This window comes from Orcinus orca, chromosome 9 (genome assembly GCF_937001465.1).
Source record: "Orcinus orca chromosome 9, mOrcOrc1.1, whole genome shotgun sequence".
Lineage (NCBI taxonomy): Eukaryota > Metazoa > Chordata > Mammalia > Artiodactyla > Delphinidae > Orcinus > Orcinus orca.
The window spans coordinates 44,713,304-44,737,199 of record NC_064567.1 but is presented as its reverse complement, the minus strand read 5'-3'; the positions used below and the strand labels follow the sequence as shown (position 1 = coordinate 44,737,199).

At 41.7% G+C, this 23,896-nt stretch overlaps 1 protein-coding gene across 1 annotated transcript; it reads left to right on the top strand.

Moving 5' to 3' along the window:
- The first annotated feature begins 5,089 nt into the window (after positions 1-5,089).
- PPP1R17 (protein phosphatase 1 regulatory subunit 17) lies at positions 5,090-23,440 on the top strand. Its single transcript, XM_004269929.3, has 5 exons — positions 5,090-5,210; positions 10,414-10,534; positions 14,452-14,604; positions 15,932-16,084; positions 22,247-23,440. Exons 2-5 carry the CDS (start codon positions 10,453-10,455, stop codon positions 22,315-22,317), a joined length of 459 nt encoding a protein of 152 aa, XP_004269977.1. The 5' UTR covers positions 5,090-5,210; positions 10,414-10,452; the 3' UTR covers positions 22,318-23,440.
- The last annotated feature ends 456 nt before the right edge of the window (positions 23,441-23,896 follow it).

Sequence of the window (23,896 nt, the reverse complement as noted above, 5' to 3'; positions counted from 1 at the left end):
TGTCACCATATTGAAACCTGTTTTGAGAGGTGATTGGAATAAAAGGTGTTGCATATTAAAAAATTAGACATTCAAATGCCATACAGAACAGCAATTGTACCCCTTGGCATTTATCCCAGAGAAATGAAAACTTATGCTCACACAAAAGCCTGTACATAAATGTACATAGCAGCTTTATTTGTAATAAATGACAACTGAAAGTAGCCCAAATATCTTTCAACAGGTGAATGGTTAGGCGAGCTGGGGTATATCCGTACCATAGAAAACTTCTTGGCAAGAAAAAAGAACATACAGGCAACAATCTCCAGAGAATTATGCTGAGTGGAAAAAGCCAATGCCAAAGGTTACATGCTGTATGACCCCATTCACATAACATTCTGGAAATGACAAAATTATAGAAATGGAGAATAGATTAGTGACTGCCACACGGCCAGAGGTTATGATGGGGCAAAGAATACAGGAGTGGGAGGTGGGGAGGTGGCTGTGATTAAAAAAGAACAACATGGGGCTTCCCTGGGGGTGCAGTGGTTGAGAGTTCCCCTGCCGATGCAGGGGACGCGGGTTCCTGCCCTGGTCTGGGAAGATCCCACATGCCACTGAGCGGCTGGGCCCATGAGCCATGGCCGCTGAGTTTGTGCGTCTGGAGCCTGTGCTCCGCAACAGGAGAGGCCACAACAGTGAGAGGCCCGCGTACCGAAAAAAAAAAAAAAAAAGAACAACATGGGGGCTTCTCTGGTGGCACAGTGCTTAAGAATCCAACTGCCAATGAAGGGGACACGGGTTCGAGTCCTGGTCCAGGAAGATCTCACATGCCACGCAGCAACTAAGCTCGTGCGCCACAACTACTGAGCCTGCGCTCTAGAGTCCGCGAGCCACAACTACTGAGCCCACATGCCACAACCACTGAAGCCTGCGAGCCTAGAGCCCATGCTCTTTATCAAGAGAAGCCACTGCAATGAGAAGCCCGTGCACCACAATGAAGAGTAACCCCTGCTTGCTGCAACTAGAGAAAACCCGCGCACAGCAACAAAAACCCAACACAGCCATAAATAAATAAATAAATAAACAAACAAATAAATAAATAAGAGAACAACATGAGGGATCCTTCTGGTGGTGGAAATGTTCAGTACCTTGACAGTGGTGGTAGATACACTAACCTACACAGGTGATAAAACTGTATGAAACAATACACACACACACAGCAGGAGAAATCAGAATAAGATAGGTGAATTGTATGGATATCAATAACCGGTTGTGATATTGTGCTATAGTCTTAAAAAATGTCACCATTGGGGGAAATTGAGCACAATACAGAAAAGGTTCTATCTCACTATATTATTTCTTATAATTACATGTGAATCTACAATTATCTGAAGTGAATTAATATTACTTCCTATTTCCATAAGCACTTATTAAGTATTTGACAATTTCTGGAAGGTTAAATATATTCTATATTTTTATTTCAATTAGATGTGAATAAATGATATCAGAATTTCTTATAGATAAAGTCAAACAGTCCTCTGTTATAAAGAGCTAAAATTGTTTTCACAGCTTCCCAAAGCAAAACAGAGACACTTATTTACCAGAAGATATTGATCTGAAACCGTAATTCTCCTCTCTGAGTGTTGAAGCAAGTAACCAAAGTGATCCAGCAAGATCTCTGGGATAAGAACCAGCCTACAAATATTCAGTGCTCTCTCTCTCTCTCTCTCTCTCTCTCTCTCTTTCTTAATTGAAAAGCTGGAGCCCCATCACCCATCAACACAGAAACTGCCTTAGATTGATTTTGGAAGGCAAATATTTCAAGTGCACATTTTATGGGTTACTGACTGAAATAAATTGTCTGAAAATGTCTATCACTGTGATCATTCTTATTCATAAAGATTGAATATTTGTGATTAAAATGAAAATACGTTCATTTAAAGCTAGTTACCATTAGGCATCCATCAGGAATGAAGCCGGAAGCCAATTCAGCCACTCATCAGAGGGCTCTTGGACCTACAAATCATGTCACGTACACAATGGCTCCTTGCTCTTACACTGGGAACACTGGAGGCCAAGGGTCCATGACTTCAACACTGCACATATGTGGCTGTTACTTAGAACTCTCTGAGGTATAGGTTTACATTACCATCTGCCATCACAGTTGCTGTTTACATCTGTCTTAAAAGGGGGGTTGGGCATAATCAATTAAAGTGCGCATAGAAAGCCCTGGAAAAAACACCACCACAACAACCTGAACTTCGGAGAAGTACGTGTCTATCCAAAGGGGAAATAAAGAATTCATACACTCTTCTCTCTTTGAAAATGTTCCCTTTGAACTTGGGAAATTGTGACGAGAGTGTTTTAAAATTCCTAACACTGTTCAGCTTCTCTGAAGGGCCCCAGAAATAATCTCAACATTTTATGCTTTAAAGTTAATTCAATGATACATGAGACGATAAAAATTTTAAACTTTTGCTCTACAAAAGACTCTGCTAAAAGTTTGAAAAGATAAGCTATAGACTGGGAGAAAACATTTGCAAAAATGTATTTCTGGTAAAGAAGGATTAGTATCTAGAATATATAAAGAATTTTCAAAACTCGACAGTAAAAACAAAAAGCAAACAATCTAATTAGAAAACACATTTCACCAAAGAAACATACAGGTGGCAAACAAGCACATGGAAAGACGTTCAACATTGTTACTCAACAGGGGAATGCAAGCAAAACCATAATGAGATAATGCTACACACCTATGAGAATGACTTTTAAAAAATTAAACACCGAATGCTGACAAGTATGTGGAGAAACTGAATCACGCATAAATGGCTGGTGGAAATATGAAACGGTGTAGCCACTCTGGAAAACAGTTTGGCTGTTCCTTATAAAATTAAACTTGCAATTGCCATAGGAGCCAGGAATTTCACTCCTGGGCTTTATTCCAGATAAATGAACACTTATGTTCACACAAAAGCCTGTACATCGATTTTCATAACAGATTTATTTGTAATAGCCAAACACCAGGTACAATCCCGATGTCCTACAACAGATGAATGGTTAAACTTTGGTGCATACCGTGGAACGCTACTCAGTGATGAAAAGGAACAAATTATTGATACATGAAAAAACTTGGATGAATCACCAGGAACAATGCCGAGTTAAAAACAAACAAACAAACAAAAATAAAACTCAAAAAGTTACGTACAGTTCCAGCTACATAACATTTTTGGAATGACAAAATTATAGAAATAGAGAGCAGGCTAGTGGTTGCTGTGGTTAAGGAGTGGGTAAGGGCAGGAAGAGTTGGGTAGGGGGGAGGGCTAACGTGAGGCAGGCTCGCGGTGACGGGACTGCTCTGTATCTTGACTGTATCCATACCAGTACACTGGTTGAGATATTTTACTATAGTTTTGCAAGATGGTAACACTGAAGGAATTACTTAAAGGCTACAGGTGATTTCTCTGTATTATTTTTTATAACTGCATGTGAGTCTACAGTTATACAAAAAAAATAAGGTTTAATTTTAAAAAAGAATTGAGAAGTCTAGGAAGAAAGCATATTCTTTCCACCTAAGTTTGGAGATGAAGATGCTGCTAACCTGTTGGCCAACAAGGCTGCTGGTAAGAGGATAAAGCAGGCAGTTTGGAACTGAGAGCCGCTTTTAGGGACTTTGCCTCAGCATGCAGGCGTTTCCCTTCCTAGCCAGGAGCATTACCATTTGGCAGCCTTCATCTCTGTCCTAGAGCTTCCAATAAGGACCAAGACAAGGTGGATCAAACAGGGAAGCCTACTCTCTACTGATACACTACCACGGCATTTGAAGAAATTCTAACCCTTGGGGTCAACCTCAGGATGAGCTTATTATATGAGTTCTTGCTCTATTACTGAGATGCTGGTAAATGTCAAGGAGGCATCGACCAACTCAATACTGGGAACTAACTGGTAGTTGAGGTCAATGAGGAGCTTCTGAGGACCTGCACAGCCTGCATCTTCAGGGAAGAAAGAAAACAACATGCATGGAAAGCGCTCAGACCTCTTCTGGGAGAACCCATTTCTTGGGCAGTATTGGTGGGTAGCCTCCTGATTACCCTCAGGGATCTCAAGTCCTTCCAGCCTATACTGATCCCTACCTGATCTCCCAGACTGACCTCCCTGCTCTTGATGCCCAAACCAGTGACTACAAACGTCTGTTCCTCCAATCAACACAGGACATTTCCTCCAGTGAGCAAACGGGAAACATGGACCCTTCCTCTCCACCTGACAGCATGTCACCTCCCGCACAACTTGTTTAAATACCCTTTGACACTAAGCCTTTCTTGGAGTGCATGTGGATTCCTAATACTAGAACATCTGGTTTAGTTCCTTTGAAGGAGCAAATTTTTCCTGCCCTCCATACCCCACCTATATGGTGAGGGCTGCATTCTTTGTTATGTTTTATTTCTTTCTAAAATGCTCTCACTGGTGAGCAGGACTGTAAAGTGGTTAAGGGCATGGACTCTAACATTCAATGCCCAGTTCCAACCCTGCCCTCACCATTTACTAGCAGTGAGAACTTGGGCCCCAAATGTCACATCAGTGGGATGGGCATGATGACAGCAGCTTATCCTGCAAAGCTGTTATGAGGGTTGAAGAGTTGATATGTGTAAAGAGGAGCGCCTGGCATGTGCGAAACCTTATGTAAATGTCAGCGATTGCTACTATTATTCGTCTTCTCATCAGCATACTACTCCAAGAGGCAACAGTGGTGAATGAGAGTACTCTGAATTTAAATTCAAATGGATTTGAGGGTCAGAATTAGCTGTGGCACCTTTGGGGCAAGTCACTTAATCTCTCTGTGCCTAAACTTCCATATTTGCAAAGCCAGGCCAAAAAAATCCTACTGCATAAGGTTGTTATGGGGATTAAAGGACCGATCTTGTTTGTCTGGACTACTCCAGCCTTGCACAGCAGGCTCTCAAAGCACTACTCTGTGCATTGTTTTTGTAATGGACAATTATTACGGTAGGGAGCAGTGGCCGCGAGATGAGTCCTCTTTCCCTCTCCATCCCCCTTGCCCTGGCGCCTGAGAAACAGAGCATCCCCATGGCAACAGCGGCAGCTGGTCCCTTGATAAGAGGAGCTGAAGCCGGGCAGCAGCAGCCACTGCCACTGAGGAGCCGGCCCAGCTTCAGAGAGGAAACACTTCCTCCCCATCACTTGCCTTCTCATCTCAGCACCTGCACTGACTGGTAAGTGCTTCGGATTTTTACTCTGAGAACTTTTATGGTGAGAAAAGCAAGCTTCCAATAAGTTACAGCTCTTTTGTGGTTGCTGGGACAAAGAAGGTTGCAGCTGGGGGTACAGGGGGCGTGGGAGATGGCGATGCTTTCTGGAGTGAGACTAAGCCGGAATTAGATGCGGAGCTGGGAAAGTCACCACTTGCAAGTCATTTTTTCAAGGGAGGTGGACTCCTGAGTTCTGTAAGAACCAGAGTCCCCGCAAATTAAATTGCGAAGTTTCATAATGAACACAGGAATATCTGCGTATTCACACAGCAGCGTAGGGAGGCATATCTTCCAAGGCTGAGGAGAGTGTCCTAATCAAAAAAATCCCCTCTCTGTCCTACTTCGAGGAAGAGTCATTCCTCGAGGAATACTGCAAATTTAGGCCTTCTAAATTTGATTTAAAAACGTGGTACTTTTAACCTGAATTCAGTCCTCAGGTTAAAAAAAGATTTGACAAAAGATGTGAATTTTTACATAAGCAGAGGCTACTTTAACCAGACACTGCCTTGGGCTGTGGACATAACCTTCTAACTTTTTATTCCATCAAGTAAATCCAGGTCTGACTAATTTGGGGAAATTCTTTAGAATACCACATGACTCGGCTAAGTGTCAGCTCGCTCCTGAGAATCAGTATTAGTATGTTCCCAAGGCCTGGAAGTGGGTGTTCTGCAGTTGGTTTGTACCTCGGATTGTTCTTATCTCATCATTAGCTTCAGAAAAGGCCAGAGATGGGACAAGGAGATGGTTCCAATGGTTCAATTTAGATGTACATGTTGTAATTCCAAGCAGAGGACTAAAAGAGCCAAGAAAGCAACTGACATTCTTAAAATGGTAGCATGTGCTGGGATCTGGGCTGGGAGCTTGACACACATGGTACTGTTAATACTCTCAACAACCCTGGAGAAGAGCCACTATCGTGCCCATTTCACAGATGTGGAAACTAAGTTTCCAAGAGGACATATAACTTTCCCAAGTTCACCCAGCTAGAGAGTGGGACAAGCAACCAAGCATTTGTTTCTACCTTATATACACCTCACAGCACCAAATGCTTACAGTCAGTGAGGAATTTTCTATGCATTAAACTACATATGCTAACACCCAACTGAGAAATCTACTCAGTGTTAAGAGAAAGGACAACATGCCCAGAGCAGCTTCTGACCTTAAAGTGAACTGACCAATCTTTTTTAGCTTCAGAAATAACACTACTATCCTCCTGAAATAGGAACCAGCTCTGAGCTAGTGGAGACGGGCTCCCTCAAAGGTGTCCTCGGCTTCAGCAGGCTGCTCTGGCCTTCCTGCCCTGCAACCTAGCCAGCTTCCTTCCCTGGCACCCAGCTCCCTGGACCTTTCTTCTCCTGTTCTCAAAAGAGAAAGAGACCTTTGTCATTAATAACCCCTGTGTGCTGTGACATCAGTTAATGTATCTCCTCTCTCAGTGGTATTTGTGTTTACAAGTGTCTCTCTGAGAAAAAGAATGTAAGAATTACCGAGAGGAATTACGAGAGTTTAGCGTCACGATCCTGAAAACCTCCTCAAACCCCTGATATGCCATCACCTGGTCTCTTGTACGTGCTACAACAAAACACCCACATTCTTTCAAACAACAATGAGAAAAGTAATGCAGACCCACAGCTCTTTCTTCTCTAATGGAAAAATCTGAAAACCAAAAGTTCTTGTTGTTGTTAGGTTCAACATAAATTCATTTGGTAGCTAAACCTGACATAAAAGGTATGAATCATTTTGTAGGCTTTATTTATGTGGTTTAGTGTGAATATTCATATTTTTGCTACAGAAGTAATGCCTGTGATTGTGGAGCTTCCTGAGACTCTTCTGGAGGTGTTACATAATAAAAATATCCTGATTTCCACCATACATGTGGCCCCAGGCTTTTCAGGAGAGGTTGGGAGGGCCAATACTGACAGTCACAGTGGTGGTCCCAGCCGTCACTGTGTGAGTATTCAAATTCAGAGACCACACTGAACCAATAAACAGCAAGAGAATGCTAAAGGATCACAAATCTTTGACTAGAAAATAGTTTATAAAATACCCCCAAAGCATCTCTTCAGTCCCTAGCCCTTTGGTTGGAATCTGAAGACCCAGGGTACCAGGTGTTTAGGTACGAAAGCAAGAGCTGATTCTTCAGAAATTTCCCATATTACAGCGAGCTGCTGAGGGAGATGATGAAACACTCCCTGGGCAGCATGAGAAAAGCAACATCCATATGCTGTGCTTGGGGTGGAGACTGAATTAAAGAGAGAAACGCATGGGCAGAGTCAGGAATACGAAGTAGAAATACTCCATTTCCTAGTTCAAGAATTAGACTAGCTCCTAACTTACAGCGGCTCAATTATCCTGAGCACCTCTTCTCACTGAGGGTAGAAATGCAGAGGGGGCAGGGAGACGGGGTCGTCTTATACTAAGATTCAACAGGCAGATAAAATGACGATCATTAATAAGGTGATGCTAAACTCCAAATACCTCTCTCCTCCGTGTACTCGTTCCTTTCTTTGTGTGAAGGTTTTTTTTTTTTTTTTTTTACAGCCAAGAATACTGTAGTGACATCATCCATAGTAAACGTAGCTTCTAATCCCATGGGCAAAATGCATCCCTGCCCAGCATGGAGTATTTTTGTAAAGTAAAATCCCAAATGTGAAAACCATCTCTCAGCCTCCTAGTAAACAGAGGCTTACCATCATTTTTTCCCTCACACTGATTTAAAATAGTGATGTGTCCCCCATAGACACTAGGTGCTACCTTGGGGAGGAGGCACGTGTCAGTTTTGTGACTGATCACCAGGTACCCTTACCTTGTCCGTGGACTTCTGACACTTGCACAGCTCGTCTCTCAAGGGCAGCCTCCTTTCTCTCAAGTCCAGTACTGTGAAAGCCAATTTGCTCGGATGGTGGCTTGGCTGTCCCATGGGTCAGCATCTAGATGAAAATGAAAGAGTCAATGTTTTTAGAATTGTTCAGTTCGTTAGCTGGTCTTCATTAGCCAGCTATCTAGTAAGGTATAGACAATGTTACATGACTGACATTTACTCAATACCTACAATGTGCAAAGCACATAGCTACTACTTAATCGTCATAGTAACTCTGGGATAGTTATTATTAAGTCTATTTTACAGATAAGAAAACTGAGGCTAAGAATGGGGGCAGAGAGGACCCTATGTCCCCGGGTACCAGTCTGTGGGTGCACCAGGAAGACGCTCGCCTGGGCAAATTCTACCACAGCAGCAATAGATTGTAGGCAGAAAGAGCAAAAACGATTATATTGCACTTGGGCTCCATCTATCCTCACTACCTCATGACGATGTAGCCACTTCATCAAAGTCTTACTGCTTTTAGGTAAAGGGCTGAAATTTAACCTAGATCTATTTGACTTGAAAGCTCAGATTCAAAGTAAATAAACCAGCTATTGAGCACATAGGAGCAGCCATATGACCAAGTACAAAAACCAGCTTACATTAGGCTGGAGAGAAGGAGAGGGTACTCCTGCCAGAGAGGACCTAGAGCAGAAGGTAAGAGGCCTGAGTTCAAACGATGACTGACTCTAAATATGTAACTAATTGTAGGTCATGTTAAGCTCTTTGAGTCTCAGTCTCTTCTTCTAGAGAAGGAATATTTTAACTAGTTCCTGCATGGGGTGGTGTTCAGCACAAAGTCAATGACAGGGCCCATGACCTTCTGCCCAAAGAGATGAAAGACTGAGTAGGTACACAGGCCATATCTGAGTGACTCTGCCTCCAGACCCCAACACTGAGCCCACTCATCCTGAATGATGGTCCCATAGCTTTCCTCTTCACGCAAGCAGGTAGCGGCCGGCCACCCAAGTTAACAGCATACTTCCTTATGGTCCCAGGGAGTTGGCAGTCTCTATACAAACACTAAAAGCAATGGTCTGAATTGATTTCTGCTGAAGTCACTCAGTGAAGTCAGTCTGCTCAGAATGACACTAAAAGCTGGCTCAAGTAATCCGTTAATGTCTCCATCTGCTACACAATGATCTCAGCTTGGAGGAGGAGAGGCCCTCTAGCCTTCCCAGAGAACATTGGCTTATTCCTCAGAAGACAACCGAGTTGAACTAATTCTGTGAGCTTGAAATGTTAACACAATTGGTCTGTGTGTTCCTCCGCATGCCAATATCCAAGAATCTCAAGAAAAAACGACCAGTTGGGTCATTTTAATCTTACTGCTCTCTAACCATTCTTGCTATGGTAGGACACGAGTAATAAATTATCTAAAAGAAACAGAATATAGGCAGACTCTAATGAAGATTTCCTATAAATCTCAACTAATGCATTTCTCATTCAGACCTGACACATGTCCATTCTGAATTTCTACTCCTTCTGGACATGGCTACAACTAATAGCTCTGAAAAATTCAATGGATTTGTGGTTTAGGAAAAATGGGCTATGGCGGGAGGAGGAAGAGGAAACAGATTTGCTATTACGTCAGAAATCTCTAGGGAGAAAATAATAAAGATCCATTTCAAGACCTAGATATTTTCCTACCACGTCTCTACGACTGTTGTAACGTGGATAGGGAAGAAGTCTCATTACTTCATAGTTATAAGCATGTAATGGTAGAAACCAGAAGCCTGTTTCAATTTCGATTCAAAGGAGCCACTGTTTTAAGAGTCTTGGGTCTCTAGTGGGAGTCTTCAGAAATGGAGATGGATCCAATCTTGGCTATTTAATAGATGTGTGACTAAATAACTTAATTAGATGTTCTGATCCTCAGTTTCCTCACCTGTGAAATAAGCATAATCTTACTTTGCAGAGCTCAACAGAAAAAAATACAGGCAAGGTTTAATCAAGATTTTCTGTAACTCCCAGCTAACTCTTTTCTAATTCAGACTTTACAAGTGTTCATTCTTGAAACTCCCACAGTGCTTCTGAAAGACAGCAAATATTGAACATTTGATACATGACAATTACTGATAATCTGTGTGTGTGTGTGTGTGTGTGTGTATGTGTGTGTGTGTGTGATTCATTTATTTTGGCTTAAATCTTAAGTTTGGAGCTTCTAGTAGCTAAGTAGAAGAAGCAGACTTTAAAAATAAGATTGAATGGAGAACATAGTAGTAAGTGCTCAGTAGATATACTTATTTAACAAGTGAGTGAATAAACAAAAGAGGTACTAATGGACTTGTTTCTATACTTCGGTGGTGCTGGAGAAGAAATCCACACACGGGCCCTCCTTTGATGATGTCCACTGAGCAAATGCAGCCGCTGGAGCTCTCAGAAGACAGACTGGACAAGCTTGACCCTCGTTGTGGCCACTTAGGTAAATGCTCCAGTGTGAATGTCAAGGGTGAAAGTCAGAAAGGGGGCATCCCTGCCATTCAGTTTGCAAGCAAGTCAGAGGGAGGCCCCCTGAAACCTGATAGTTTGTGACTTTTGATGACAGCCAACACCAGATGGATGGGCAAATAGCCGTGGGTCTGTGGGGTCTGCCACGTAAATATTAGCTGAAGCACTGTAGAGAAGTTCATTAGAATTAAAAAAAGAGGGGAAAGGCATTGTCCTCTTTTTTGGGTCTGACAGAGTCCCAGGCAGAGCATTTTTGAGGCAGTAAATGGAATGTGACACTATAGCTTGTTTCCAGTCCTTCCCAGCACACTTACACCCCACGTGCAGTGCCAATAAAATATTTCAAATATCTCTCTTTGCCTATCAAGACAGAATTTTAAATAGCCTTTTTCTGCTTTATTGTCAATCTGTTTCCTTTCCAGAACTGACTTTTTGCATAACATTTGTAATGAAAATACCAGAAACATTTCTGCCTCTACCCATTTCTAAAAATGAGACACTCAGACTTTTGATGGGTGGGCCTTTTGCATATTCATAGCCTTTGTTTATGCCTCGCTTGGTTATGACTCCCCTTGCCTCTCCCCTCTCCCCATTTACCATCAAGATATTTTATATTCAGGATTTCTCCAAACATGGGAGAAAAGGCAATTGAAGTAAAAGTCAAAATTGAAGGAAATGTGTTGCTCTTTGTACGGTGCCCTGAATCACTTCTTGGGGTTGAACGGTGATGCATGGCTGGTCCACAGCCAGCCTGTACTTCCAGAGACCCCACAGCTGGGCGGCACTCATTCTGAGCCACTTTAATTCATTCAACAAATGTCTATGGTATGGATAATATGGGGGGAAATGAACTGTGCTCTGTGGTAATACATTTTTAAAATCACATTTTCCGCCCGGCATTAAGATACATAGACTCAAGAGCCTGGGTTTAATCCTGATGCCATAACCTGACAGCAGTGGAATCTTCAGCCTTTTAAACCTCAGTCCCCTCATCTGCAAGTTAGGGATAACTGTACCTTTCCTCGTGGGCGTGGTGTGAGAACTAAATGAGGTAATATATTCAGGATGGTGTGAATATTTAACGTCTGGTAGAACACAGGCATTGACGAATCAGAAAAGGTGTTGGTCCATCCCACACACTAAAATGAGGTGAAGTCACCTAGCACATAAGTAGTACTCAATAAAGTCCCCTTCTCATCTCCTTTTTTTGCATGCATGTAAACATAAAATCATATAGTCCAATGCCTTACACATAGTACAATTTCAATCAATGCTTATTAAATTGAAATGATTGGATGAAATTATTAAAATCTCCCAGATAAAAGGAAATATTTATTACTATTAAATATGGCTGAAGAATGATGCTGTTTGATTTTTTGGTTATGTATTATGATCTTCTGATGAGGCAGGCATAATGATAGTTACTAAATATTTCTGATAGTTGGTTCCTTACATGTATTGGGTTTTCTAAAACAAAGGATCATCCAGATATAACGTCCAATAGACCATAAGTAACTTGGAAGCAAGGTCCATTTCTTACTTTTCTTTTTAGTCCTAGCTCAATGCTGGCATATACAGTAGAGGTTTAATCAATGTTTGTTGAATAAATAAATGAATGAATGACACAGGTTATGTCTAGACCCACAAAAGTGAAGTGAAAAGGTCTGGCACATTTAATCCACAATATTTTTAAAAAAGTGACCTGAATATTTTCATAAACAAAAGAAAGAGAAAGAGAGGATAAACAAAAGGGAGGAAGGAAAAAAGGAAGGAAGGAAGGAATGGAGGGAGGGAGGGAGGGAGGGATTAAAAAAATCCAATTACTCTCTGAATTTCCCCAACATCATTCATAGTTGTAAATCTAGCTGGACAGTATCCAGGCCATAGTGAGTTTCCAGAGAGACAAATAGCTTCCCTGCCTTGCACCTTCTTTGAATCCTAACGGGATAGCTCCTTACCCATAATATGTTTGAGTTCATTCATTCAAGCATACATTCAACAAATATTTATTCATTGTTGCTAAGGAGATAAAATACAAGACACCTGTCATAAAAGAGGGCCAAGAAGATATGCATAAGTAATCATTAGATAACATGAGTAAAAATGCTGTGGATACTTAGAAACTGAGAAAGGACACCCAGGACTCGGGTTAATAAGAAAAGACAATGATGGGGTGGGAGTGGGAGGGTTTGACTTTCCTCTGAGCCTTGGGGAAAGTATTGGGGGTAAGCAATGGCTAGAGTGAACATTTTTTGAGGGTATGAAATATATCAAATGTATCAAATGCTTTACCATCCTTAACAAATTTAGTTCTCTCTCTCTCTCCCTTTCTCTCTCTTCTCTCTCTCTCTCTCACACACACACACACACATTTAATATTATCCTCACCTTAAAATTTGAGAGAATATTAAAGTTCCTAGAAATTAAGCCCTCCCCAAAAAAAAGGGGAAAAAAAGAAATTATGGCCCAAGTTCTCAGAACTAACAAGAAACTGAGTCAGGATTTGAACTTAGATCAGTCTAACTCTACTTATTTATCCACTCAGCAAGTATTTATTGGTGGGAGAGGCAATTAAGAATAAAATTATCAAAAGGATATATAATCTTTAATCTCCAAAAAGGCTCTATCTAGAGCAGGAGATAAATCATTATGGAATGAACAAATGCTAGAACAGTGACAGAGGAGCTCAAAGGACAGCAACATAAACCAAAGCACAGAGGAGTAAAATGGAACAGAGAGAATACTTTAATGGGCAAGGGGTGATCGGATCGAATTAATTACATACAATGACATCTGATGGACATGATGTAGAATCGAGGCTTCAAAAGCTCTGGTGAGGGCTTCCCTGGTGGCACAGTGGTTGAGAGTCCGCCTGCTGATGCAGGGGACACGGGTTCGTGCCCCGGTCCGGGAAGATCCCACATGCCGCGGAGCGGCTGGGCCCGTGAGCCATGGCCGCTGAGCCTGCGCGTGCGGAGCCTGTGCTCCGCAACGTGGGAGGCCACAACAGTGAGAGGCCCGCGTACCGCAAAAAAAAAAAAAAAAAAAAGCTCTGGTGAGGTAATGCAGGGGACTGAGGAAAATAAAGAGATGAATAAGAAGACGCGAGGACCTGGGGTTAGGATGGGCAAATAGGAGAATTGCAAAGCCAGGGGGCAGGGTAAAGACCAATGCTGATATACACACTACTATGTATAAAATAGATAATCAACAAGGACCTACTGTATAGCACAGGGAACTCTACTCACTACTCTGTAATAACCTATATGGGGAAAGAATCTGAAAAAGAATAGATATATGTATATGTATAACTGAATCACTTTGCTGGACACCTGAAACTAACACAACATTGTAAATCAACTATACTCCAATATAAAATAAAAATTTTTTAAAAAGACCAGTGCTGAAGTGTAAGTGTGAATCACTGGTGTGACTTGGCCAGTCATAGAAATGAAGGCAGTGAGGAACAGACTGAGAACCCAAGTACAAGACCAAAGAGAGCATAAGGCGCTGTACCGGCCCTTGGGCTCTCCAAAGAGAATAAGGCTTGAGCAAAGGAAATTGGGAAGGAGCATTTGACACCTGTTCTCCCATCAGATATGTAACTTAAACCCACTCTGTGCCTTGCTTAACTATATTTTAAAATTCCTCTTTGCCTTGATTATCCATCCCATTTAAGCTCTCTCCATTTGGAATTTTACAGAATTCTAGTTTTATTACATGATTTATGCATGTAAGGTCCGCTGTAGAAGAGGCCACAATAAATAAATACTTTTCTTTTTCAGACCAAATGACTTCTACTCCTATCATCAGGTATAATTGGAATCCAGCCAGTCCATGACTGGACACTTATGTAATATTCTTTTTTTCTTTGCGTCTTGTCAAAATCAGATGACCTTTCAGACCAGTTTATTAAGGACTGTGAGCTCAAAAAGAAGCCAAGAAAAGGGAAAAATGTACAGGTCACCCTGAATGTTGAGTCAGACCAGAAAAAACCAAGGAGAAAAGATACACCGGCCCTGCACATCCCACCTTTCATACCAGGTAACGGACGGTGAGGTCAGTTTGCACATCTGTAAAAGGGAACTGCTCGCCTCTAGATCACATTGGTCTTACAATTTTTTCCTTAAATATTTGGATGTTTTTAAATCATTGTTGCAATCTCTACATTTGTCTTAGTTACGATAAGGCCAGCCATTATAACATATATATATACCATATATATATACCATATATATATATACATATATATATATATATATATATGGTCCAAAATATTAGTGGATAACACAATACAGGTTTACTTTTCCCTCCTCAGTGGAAGCTGGGGACGGGGGAGGCAGGCTGTGCTTCAAACAGTCCCGCAGGGACTTGAGTCAATGGACATCGACACTACACGGCTTCTAAAGTCACTGTAGGCATCCAGCAGGCCCAGGGCAGACAGAGTGGAGGACTGGCAAGCCTGCAAGTGGCACACACACTTCCTTCCGTAACAACCCTCACCCGACTGCAAGGGAGGCAGAGAAATGCAGCCCAGCTGTGTGCCCAGAAGAGCGAAACAATCTGGTGAACAGCTAACGCGTCTCTATAACAACCCTGCGTGTGGCATGTGACACTCTCTTGCTTCCAAACGTTTTGTTTTGTCTTATTTCCTTTACCCCTTCCCTCCAGGCCATTTATTTAATGTCCTCTCTATTCACAACCCACTCAGGGGAATACAAAACAAATAGAACACAGAGCATTCTGAAAAGGAACTTTCTTTCAGTTTTATAAGAAATAAGAGAAACACATAAACAGCTGAAATATACAGCAAGAAGTAACATCATAACGGAGGTCCTCAGATAAGGACCCTGGGAGCTCAGTGTGGGCAGTGAATTGTGGACAGTTTTATAGAGGAGGCTGTTTTTAGAGAGTTTTCTCTAAACTGGAGAGAACTTTCACGCGTAGAAGAGAGAAGAGTAGGCAGGTAGGTGGAAGTAGAGGACTAATTAAGCCAGTGAAGAGTGTAGCCCGTGGCTTACGGAACAGCAAAGGCCCCATCGCTCTAATGCGGGTGGACTTTGACAGCAGACAGACCTGGGCTCCATTCCTCAGGCACATGTCTTTGCCTCACTTTCCTCAGCGAGTGGACGGTGGTAGTAATATTAAATTGCTCAGGGTTTTGCGAGGCTAAGATGAAATCAGACATGTAAAATCCTTTGCACAAATGATGTTCTCTAGTGTAGCCTCAATAAATACTAATTCTTATTTTAAAGAAACTGCTTTTATTAAGATGTTTGAAAAGATCTACTGACTACCATCACCAGGTGTATGTGCAAATATGGATGAATGTATTGACCCTGTTTCTCCCTCTGTTCCCCTAATTATGCAGGTGTGCTTTCAGAACATTTAATTAAAAGATACGATGTCCAAGAGAGACATCCAAAAGGCAAAATGAGTCCAGCTCTTCATAACACTGACCTGGAACAGAAAAAGCCACGGAGAAAAGACACACCTGCCCTGCATGTGTCCCCCTTTGCAGCAGGTAAAAGAGCTGGTGCACGGCATTTTCAGGGGGTGATGGAAACAGGTCAACAGGCTTAACATCTGGACGTGCCAGAGGCACGGCCTTTGTCCTGGCCCAGCAATCTGTGTCTCAAAGAAGGGCCCAGGGGAGGAACAGCATTTACTGCTGCCTTTCAGGTTTACCTTCATTGGCCGCTCCCCTGGGGCTGACTTGGAGCTGGGTGATGATCAGAGCACAACTCATGCTTCAGCAGAACTGGTCGAATTCACTGAGCCAATGAAATAGAAATGTCAGTGGGTCCTTGAGAAGAGTTTAAATACCCTCCTCCCCAGTCTTCCAGGAATCTTGCATTCTATGGCTGACAGCTGAGTCTCCCAAGACACCTGGATATAGTTACCAAATCCTCAAAAGAAGAAAAAGAGAGAGCGAAAGGGAGAGAAAGAGAGCTGCAGAAATAATGATAGCTCTCTTAATATGTGTCAAATCAAACCAAAAAATCTTGCTGAACTATGTGCACAACCCCACGTTGTAGGGTAGGGCAGTCAGCATGTGAGGTATAGCCTTGTCCCTGAGAATTTTATGTACAAGTTGGGGAGAAAGACATACACAATCACGGTTAGAGTATAAGACGGAGTGCGTGTTTGTATTATATAGTAGTTGGGGGTGGGAGAATGGCAGAAGAGAAAATATGCTAATGTTTATTGAAACCCTACTTAACGTTAGCTACTGAGCTTACATGTCTTGTGGATTTTCAAAAATCAACTGAATAACACAGTAACTATTATCTCACTTTACAGATAAAGAAATTGAGAGAGAATTTAAGTAACTTAGCTACTCTAAAGTCTTCTGTTGATGAAACTGATGAATGGATGGCTGATTGGCTAATTGATGATGGGATGATTAGAACGATTGATGAATGGATCAAATTATGCTCACGTTCAAACACTGTTACATGACAGAGCTGGGGCTGCTGTCCAGGTCTGTCTCATCTGTGAGCAGTTTTTCATTGCACCATGCTATGGTTTGGACTGGTAGCATTTTAGCAATCCAGAAGGGACACTTGGGAGGAGATGAGATTTAGTCATTATTATAAAACTGTATTTTCCCATTATTGCATCTAATAACAAAATTGAAAGATGGCTCAGAACACATCATGGAAAGACAGTCAGGGGAGCAGACAGGGTTACTGACCTCTGAGAAGAGCCAGGCAAGGAGGAATGGAGCATGAGGAAGCACTTGTCTGGAGAAATGCACCAAGGACCAGTTGGGAGGGTCTGAACCTGCCTCGGCCATGTTTCTCATAGGTTACATGCATCCCTACCTATACTGATCCTTCAACCCCTCACACATTTCCTCCAAGCTCTGCCTCTGTCCAAATTCTAGTCACCTTTTAAGACTCAGCCAGCTTAAAGTCTCTGCCAACAGACCCCTCCAAGGCCAAAATGCATATTTTTTATTCTGAACTAACTCTGTATTAGAGCTGGGCATGCAAATACCAAGACTTTGCCCTCTCTTTTAGTATTATCCTCATTGTTTTTGTTGCTGTTGTTGTAGTTGTTATTTAAATTGACTTACATCAAAGACTTTTTCAATGAAGTCATGAGAATTGGCCTGGGATTGCCCTGCGTTGCTGGTATTCACCTTGATATCTGGTCCAGTCCCTCCTCTATAGCCGTGCTCTATAAGTATCTGTTCATTAGATATTCCATTCGGCAATCATGATTTAGCAGTTTCAAGTTCTCCATTAGGAGACTGATTATTTTATGCTCATTCTTGTATTTGTTTTTATTGAAGTCCTTCTAGGGGAAGACTTAGTAGAAGAACAAAAATACTGACGGTCAGAGAGTTACCTTAGTACACAGCACTGAACATGGGCTTTGGAATCAGACAGGTGTAGGTTTGATCTCTGGTTCTGCTCCATTCTAGCTTTGTGACCTTGGGAAACAGACCATAAGAGCCTCCTTCATTTCATCCATCTCCGAAAGGAGAACCATAAAATCTGTCTCTCAAGGTTGTTAACACAATTAAATAAAGTATATAAAGCACCTGGCACAGTTCCTGGCTTATTGAAAGTCCTCAATAAGTGTTAGTTCACCTCTATCTCTTTTCAAACTTATATTCTTTTCTTTTTTTTAACATCTTTATTGGAGTATAATTGCTTTACACTAGTGTATTAGTTTCTGCTTTATAACAAAGTGAATCAGCTATACATATACATATATCCCCATATCTCCTCCCTCTTGCATCTCGCTCCCACCCTCCCTATCCCACCCCTCTAGGTGGTCACAAAGCACCGAGCTGATCTCCCTGTGCTATGCGGCTGCTTCCCACTAACATCTATTTTACGTTTGGTAGTGTATACATGTCCATGCCACTCTCTCACTTTGTCCCAGCTTACCCTTCCCCCTCCCCCGTGTCCTCAAGAACCTTATATTCTTTGAGATAAGTTAAATCATTTCTAAAGGTGAGAATTTTTCTAGTCACAGTGTTTTACCTCTCCATAGAACCCTGCTGATTCAAGGAACTTCCTAAACTGTTAAGCTCTATTTCTCTGGGAATGGAGGCTGCTTACGTCCCAATATCGACATCCTAAGAGAGCAGCTTCCCGGACAAATAAAAAATGTTTATCAAACAGTGCAAAGTACACAAGAGTTGGAGCAGTGGCCTGTATACATTATGGAATTCATTGAATCAGCAAATCTTTGGGTTGCAAGTATTTGCAATTATAGATAGTGTTCTATGATTCTAGCTTTCATTAGCATATTAGCTGAAGTACTTTATTTTTGAAGAGCCTTTTAGTATCTAAAGATTTGGCAGTAATCGAAATGCTAGTTAGGCTGATAAGAATGGAGCCTTCAGCAGAGGTTCAGAGAGACACACTGATTCTAATAAGGGTCTTGAGAGGAACTCACAGGAAAATGCTCTCTGGAGACATCTCCTCTCATTAGCCCTTGGCAAGTGAAGGCTGGACAGGGATTCACTCTCTTCTTTAAATCTCTAGCTAGCTACCTTCATTCCCTGAGGTTAATGGGCTTCTCTGACAGCTTCCAACCATCAGACAACTCCTCTGAGCAGTGAGGAGTCATCTCGGGCTTCCTTGCCAGCCCAAGCTTTGCTCTCAACGTGACCCACAGTTGCCAGGGCCAAGGAACTGCAGGGCAGGGAGAACTGGTTTGGGGTTGGTCAGATCTGCGTAGCCGAGACCTGCTTAAGAGGAAGCGAAGTCTTCAGTTGAGGTCTGTGGCAAAAGGAACTGGAGAAAATAATGAATAATGAGGCTGCAAGCATTGAAGAGAAACTTCCTGAAAAATTGGCCTATGAGCTGTGAACACTTGGAGATCAAAGCTCTATATGGTACTTGTAGAAAGGAGCCTGATGTGTCCTTTGAAAGTGACACCTCTTCTGTCCTGCCGGGAATAGAGCGCTCTCTCTGGAGGGGTGGTGTCTTAGCTCTGGCTGCCTTAGATCTGCACACATCTGTAATGCAGGTGACTGGCTTTAGATGGTGCTCTGGCGGGGATCATGGCCTAAAACAGCTTGCTGCAAGGCTAATTGACCCTTTAGAGACCTTGGACTAACAGCTTTGGCCTTAAAAACACATCAAGCTCTAAGAAGCAACCAGGTGCCCTAAACTCTTCTACATAGAGAGGGAAAGGGAAAGAAGTGACATTTTTCTAAATCCCTACTACATTCCAAGTCCTGTGTTAGACGTTAGGATATCCTTTGAGAATCTCATAGTTTGGTAAGGAGACGATGTCTTGTCCAATGATTCCTACAACGTGTAAAGTACTTTAACAGAGGTTCGTGTAAGGTGTGATTGAAGCATAAAAGAATGTTGGGCTAAATCTGTCTTGGCGGGATCATCCCCTGTGGGAGATACAAATTATATTTCCTCCCGTTTTACAGACGAATAAACTGAGGCTCAGACAAGTTAAGTGACCTGATCCAAGTTCAGTGGCCGATGAAGGGAAAGCTTTCTGGCTCCAGAGCACATTTCTCCAATAATACACCTCTGCTTATACAGGAAAATGTGAGGATCAAGACTGGGTTCAATCAGATAGACGAGTGTTTGTTAAATCTCATTCATCTTCGAATGACCAAAGGCACTGATATGAAGCGTCAAGGATAAGCACACGGTGACGACATAGAGATGCTGCTGATATCATCCTAAGCAATGATATCCATGAGATCAGGATTTTGATAAACTACCATATATTTTTAGATTATAAGACATTAAAATGAATGTTTAATTATACTAATATAATAGTATACTATTATTATATATTATATATAATATATATATTATTATTAGATATATTATATTATATACTATTATATAATAGTATACTAATATACTAGTTCACCTCCACTTGAAAGTATCTCCTGTGTCGCTGTGGAAACCTAGCCCACTTTGGGAAGGGCTGACCTTGATGATTTAACAGCCTCCTCCCTTCCCTGAAATCCCAGGATTTTTTTTTTTTTTTCTTGGCCCAGATACTTGTACAACTAGGTGTCAAGGATACTTAAAATAACCAGAAAGTTGACTAGGATCTGGGAATTTAAAGGCTCCTGTCCACATTGAATCCACCCAAATTTGGTGTAATGTGAAGAAATATCAAGGAAGGAAGGATGGTATGCTTGGGGGCTCAGCATAGCTAACTCTGTGTTCTTCTATCAAGATAGCCTTAATTCTAAATTAAAATCCAAACCTCTGTGCAACTGGTATAAGAGAAAATATCTCCCACTCTGCTTCATAAGTGATTTATGCAAAAGCCTTTTTTTCAGCCAGACTCTTGAAATTGTTTTTCTCCTCCAATAAATATCAGCTAATTGGTAAAGAACCCATATGAACCAACGAGGGACTGAATCAAAGGAATAGTCATTAAGCTCAACACATAGTATTCGTCAATTTGCCACTGTTGAATGGACTCCAGTGTTGTAGAAAGGCCTCTTGGGGTGCACAGCTTTCCTCCCTCAAGTTTAGATCTTTATGAAATGCTTCATGAACAGAAAGGTCTCTGATTCTGAGAAGGGTGGGGAGTGATTCAAGGCAGAGGTGGGTAAACAAGGCTGACTGACTGGAGTGGGATGACAGAAACCATGGAGGACGGGCCCTGAATCACAGCTCCCTTTCCTTTTATTAAAACAACCGATTTCACAATTCACAGGATAAGCAGAACCGTCCAGACCTCCTTGGATAGTTTTTTCTGGGCTGATCAATCCAGAAAATGGTGCTCAGGCTTCTGAATTCCACTGACTAGTAAACTTTTAAAAACAAGATATTGTGAGCCTAACATAGGGATAGCAACTTCGAATTTTTCCTAGTAAGGATACTGACAAAACAACCATCTAACACCCCTAAAATTTCATAGAAGAAAGGATATTTTAATCCCCAAGATAAGAAAAAGAATCATCTCAAAATAAAGGACAGAATTGTAGCCATATAGCTGTATGAAAAAAATTCACTGCATTTTCCTTATTTTCTCGTTTTGTTCTAAACCACATAAAATTTATCATCTACCAGCACTGACATTCAGAAGCAGCATGTTCAGAGTCTCAGCTCAATATTTTCCCAGATGTTAGTAAAATATGTGTAGTTTGACTTCATGAGGCTTACCAGTTCTTTTCAAAGGGAAAATAAACTAGCAAATTGTGAAAGGAAAGGAAGAACTAAGTTGCTCATGGCTGTAGCACTGTGCTAAGAATTATTACATACTTCTCATTTAGTTGTCACAATAACCCTTTATATAAATATTAATGCCCTCATTTTACATACAAGAAAACTTAGGTCTGAAGGTGCTATCTGGCCCAACACAGATTAAGTGAGTGGCAGACTGGGTCCAAAGCAGTTAGACTCCAAAATCCATATGCTTCCATCCTACTGCTGTAAGCTTAAATGTAGAATGTAGAGAAGGGGGTGAGAGTTGCCTCTGACACCTAGGTTGAGCATCTCTTATAACCATAACGGTGTTCTCACTGAGCCACAGCTCCTCTGGGAAGGCCAAATAAGGCCCCTCAGTTCCCTCTCTCTCTGTTGGCACCTTTAGCTTTGCAGACATTAGCTTTGCAGACATTAAAACGTTTCTGCGTTGCCATGCTCCTGTGTACTGTTTATGCTGTAAGGTCGTCTAATATTTTACTTAGAGGCACTTAATTGCAGATCTGTGCTTTGTTTTGCAGGTGTGACACTGCTCAGGGACGAGAGACCCAAAGGGATCATGGAAGATGATGAAAAAGATGGTGACAAATAGCTATTTAAAGATATTTCCCCTAAGACCACCTGTAAACAGGTTAGATTGGTTCCCTATGGCGACCTAGAAATAATAGACTTGTTTCTGCTCTCATTTTGTCATAGTCTGCCTTTAAGATCCAGACACGTTTTCCCCAGGAGGCATACTATATCAGATTGCCAGTCACCTCTCTGTCTTCCTCTTCTTTTTTGAATCTGGTTTCTATTCCCGCTTCTTGAATTTTCATTTTCTCATGCAGTGGAAAGGAAGCAGATCATCCCAACTTGGGAGATAACAGGGAAAGCTTTAGTGCTCAGCTTCTGGATCAATTCGTGGAGCAAAGAGCATGGATAACGTGGGGCTCCCTGTTGCCAGTTAGGGAAATGAGAATGTTTGGGTTCTAACTCACTGATTGCTTTGGACAACATGGTCTTTTATCTCTTTTATCCTTTCTTAAGAGTCCAAGTGTCTCTTGTGACATACCTAAGTAAGACCCTTGTAACTGATACCCTAAAAGCGAATATGTGAGCTGGGGGAGTCAACCCAACCAACCATGCCTGGACTGAAAACACCACAGGTAGAGGGTGCTGGTCTATCTGGGAAGCTTAGCAATATACCCTATTTATTTTTTAAAATGTTTCTTAACTATGTTGTCCTGAAATTTTGTGAGTTGTGTCACAAATGACCATTACTAATGATAGGTATAATACCGATGTTTGTAATGAATTTACTTTTTAAAAACTTAATTAAGATCAATGGAAGGCCATTCCTCTACTTTTAGCAATCTCACTTATTTAGACCCCAATATGCTTTCCTGGATGCGAGGGAAAGATGTGACATTAGCTAGTGAGCAGGAGTCTGTGTATGACCCCTGCCCCAGCCTGCCGTCTGTGAGTGCCATGAGAAGGTTTTGCACGAGGGCCTCATCTATCAGGTGATGGACATGGGGAAAAACGGAAGCTGTCGTTCAAAGGTATAAAGGTGGATATTCAAACAGATCCTGCCTAAGTGATAATTTGGAAGCTCTGTATACACCCTGACTCCAATAGTTTGTTAATCCCTTCTGTCTTTCTGTCCTTCTCACAAATGTGGAAAAGATACAGGACCCTGCTAGTAATAAAGATGCTTCTGGTAATAAGACGCATCGCTATGTCTGGGTGCATTTCTCCTAAAAATACCCTATTTTACACTTATAAATACCCTATATTACACTTATAAAGAGAAGAGGTTGCAAAAGAGACTCAAGGACTGTTTTGTTTGTTTTTGACCCACAGAGGTTTAAAAATGTTTGAATCAACATTAATATTTAATAATCTATTCAGGAGAATTTACATAAAATCCTAGATTTCCAGATTCTCTTGAGAAACCATCTCAAGGTCTGGCAACCTGAGCCTGATTTAGAAGCATGGTGACCATCAGCGGGCACTGAGTACCAGATGCCCTTTTAGGAGAAATATACATTCTCCAGCGCTCCATCTGCCCCCCCCTGGCGTATTTCACCCACTGACTTCACCCTCCAGCCTTCACGTTGGAGTTTGGAACCTCTGTTGAAGACCCATGCTTTGCGTCCCTAATGATCTCTCCCTCTTTGATCCCACTC

Coding starts and splice junctions, on each gene's coding strand:
- PPP1R17 (XM_004269929.3), top strand. CDS start 10,453: ATGATGTCCACTGAGCAAATGCAGCCGCTGGAGCTCTCAGAAGACAGA. Junction 10,535..14,451: donor CCCTCGTTGTGGCCACTTAG/GTAAATGCTCCA, acceptor TGTCAAAATCAG/ATGACCTTTCAGACCAGTTT. Junction 16,085..22,246: donor TGTGTCCCCCTTTGCAGCAG/GTAAAAGAGCTG, acceptor TTTGTTTTGCAG/GTGTGACACTGCTCAGGGAC.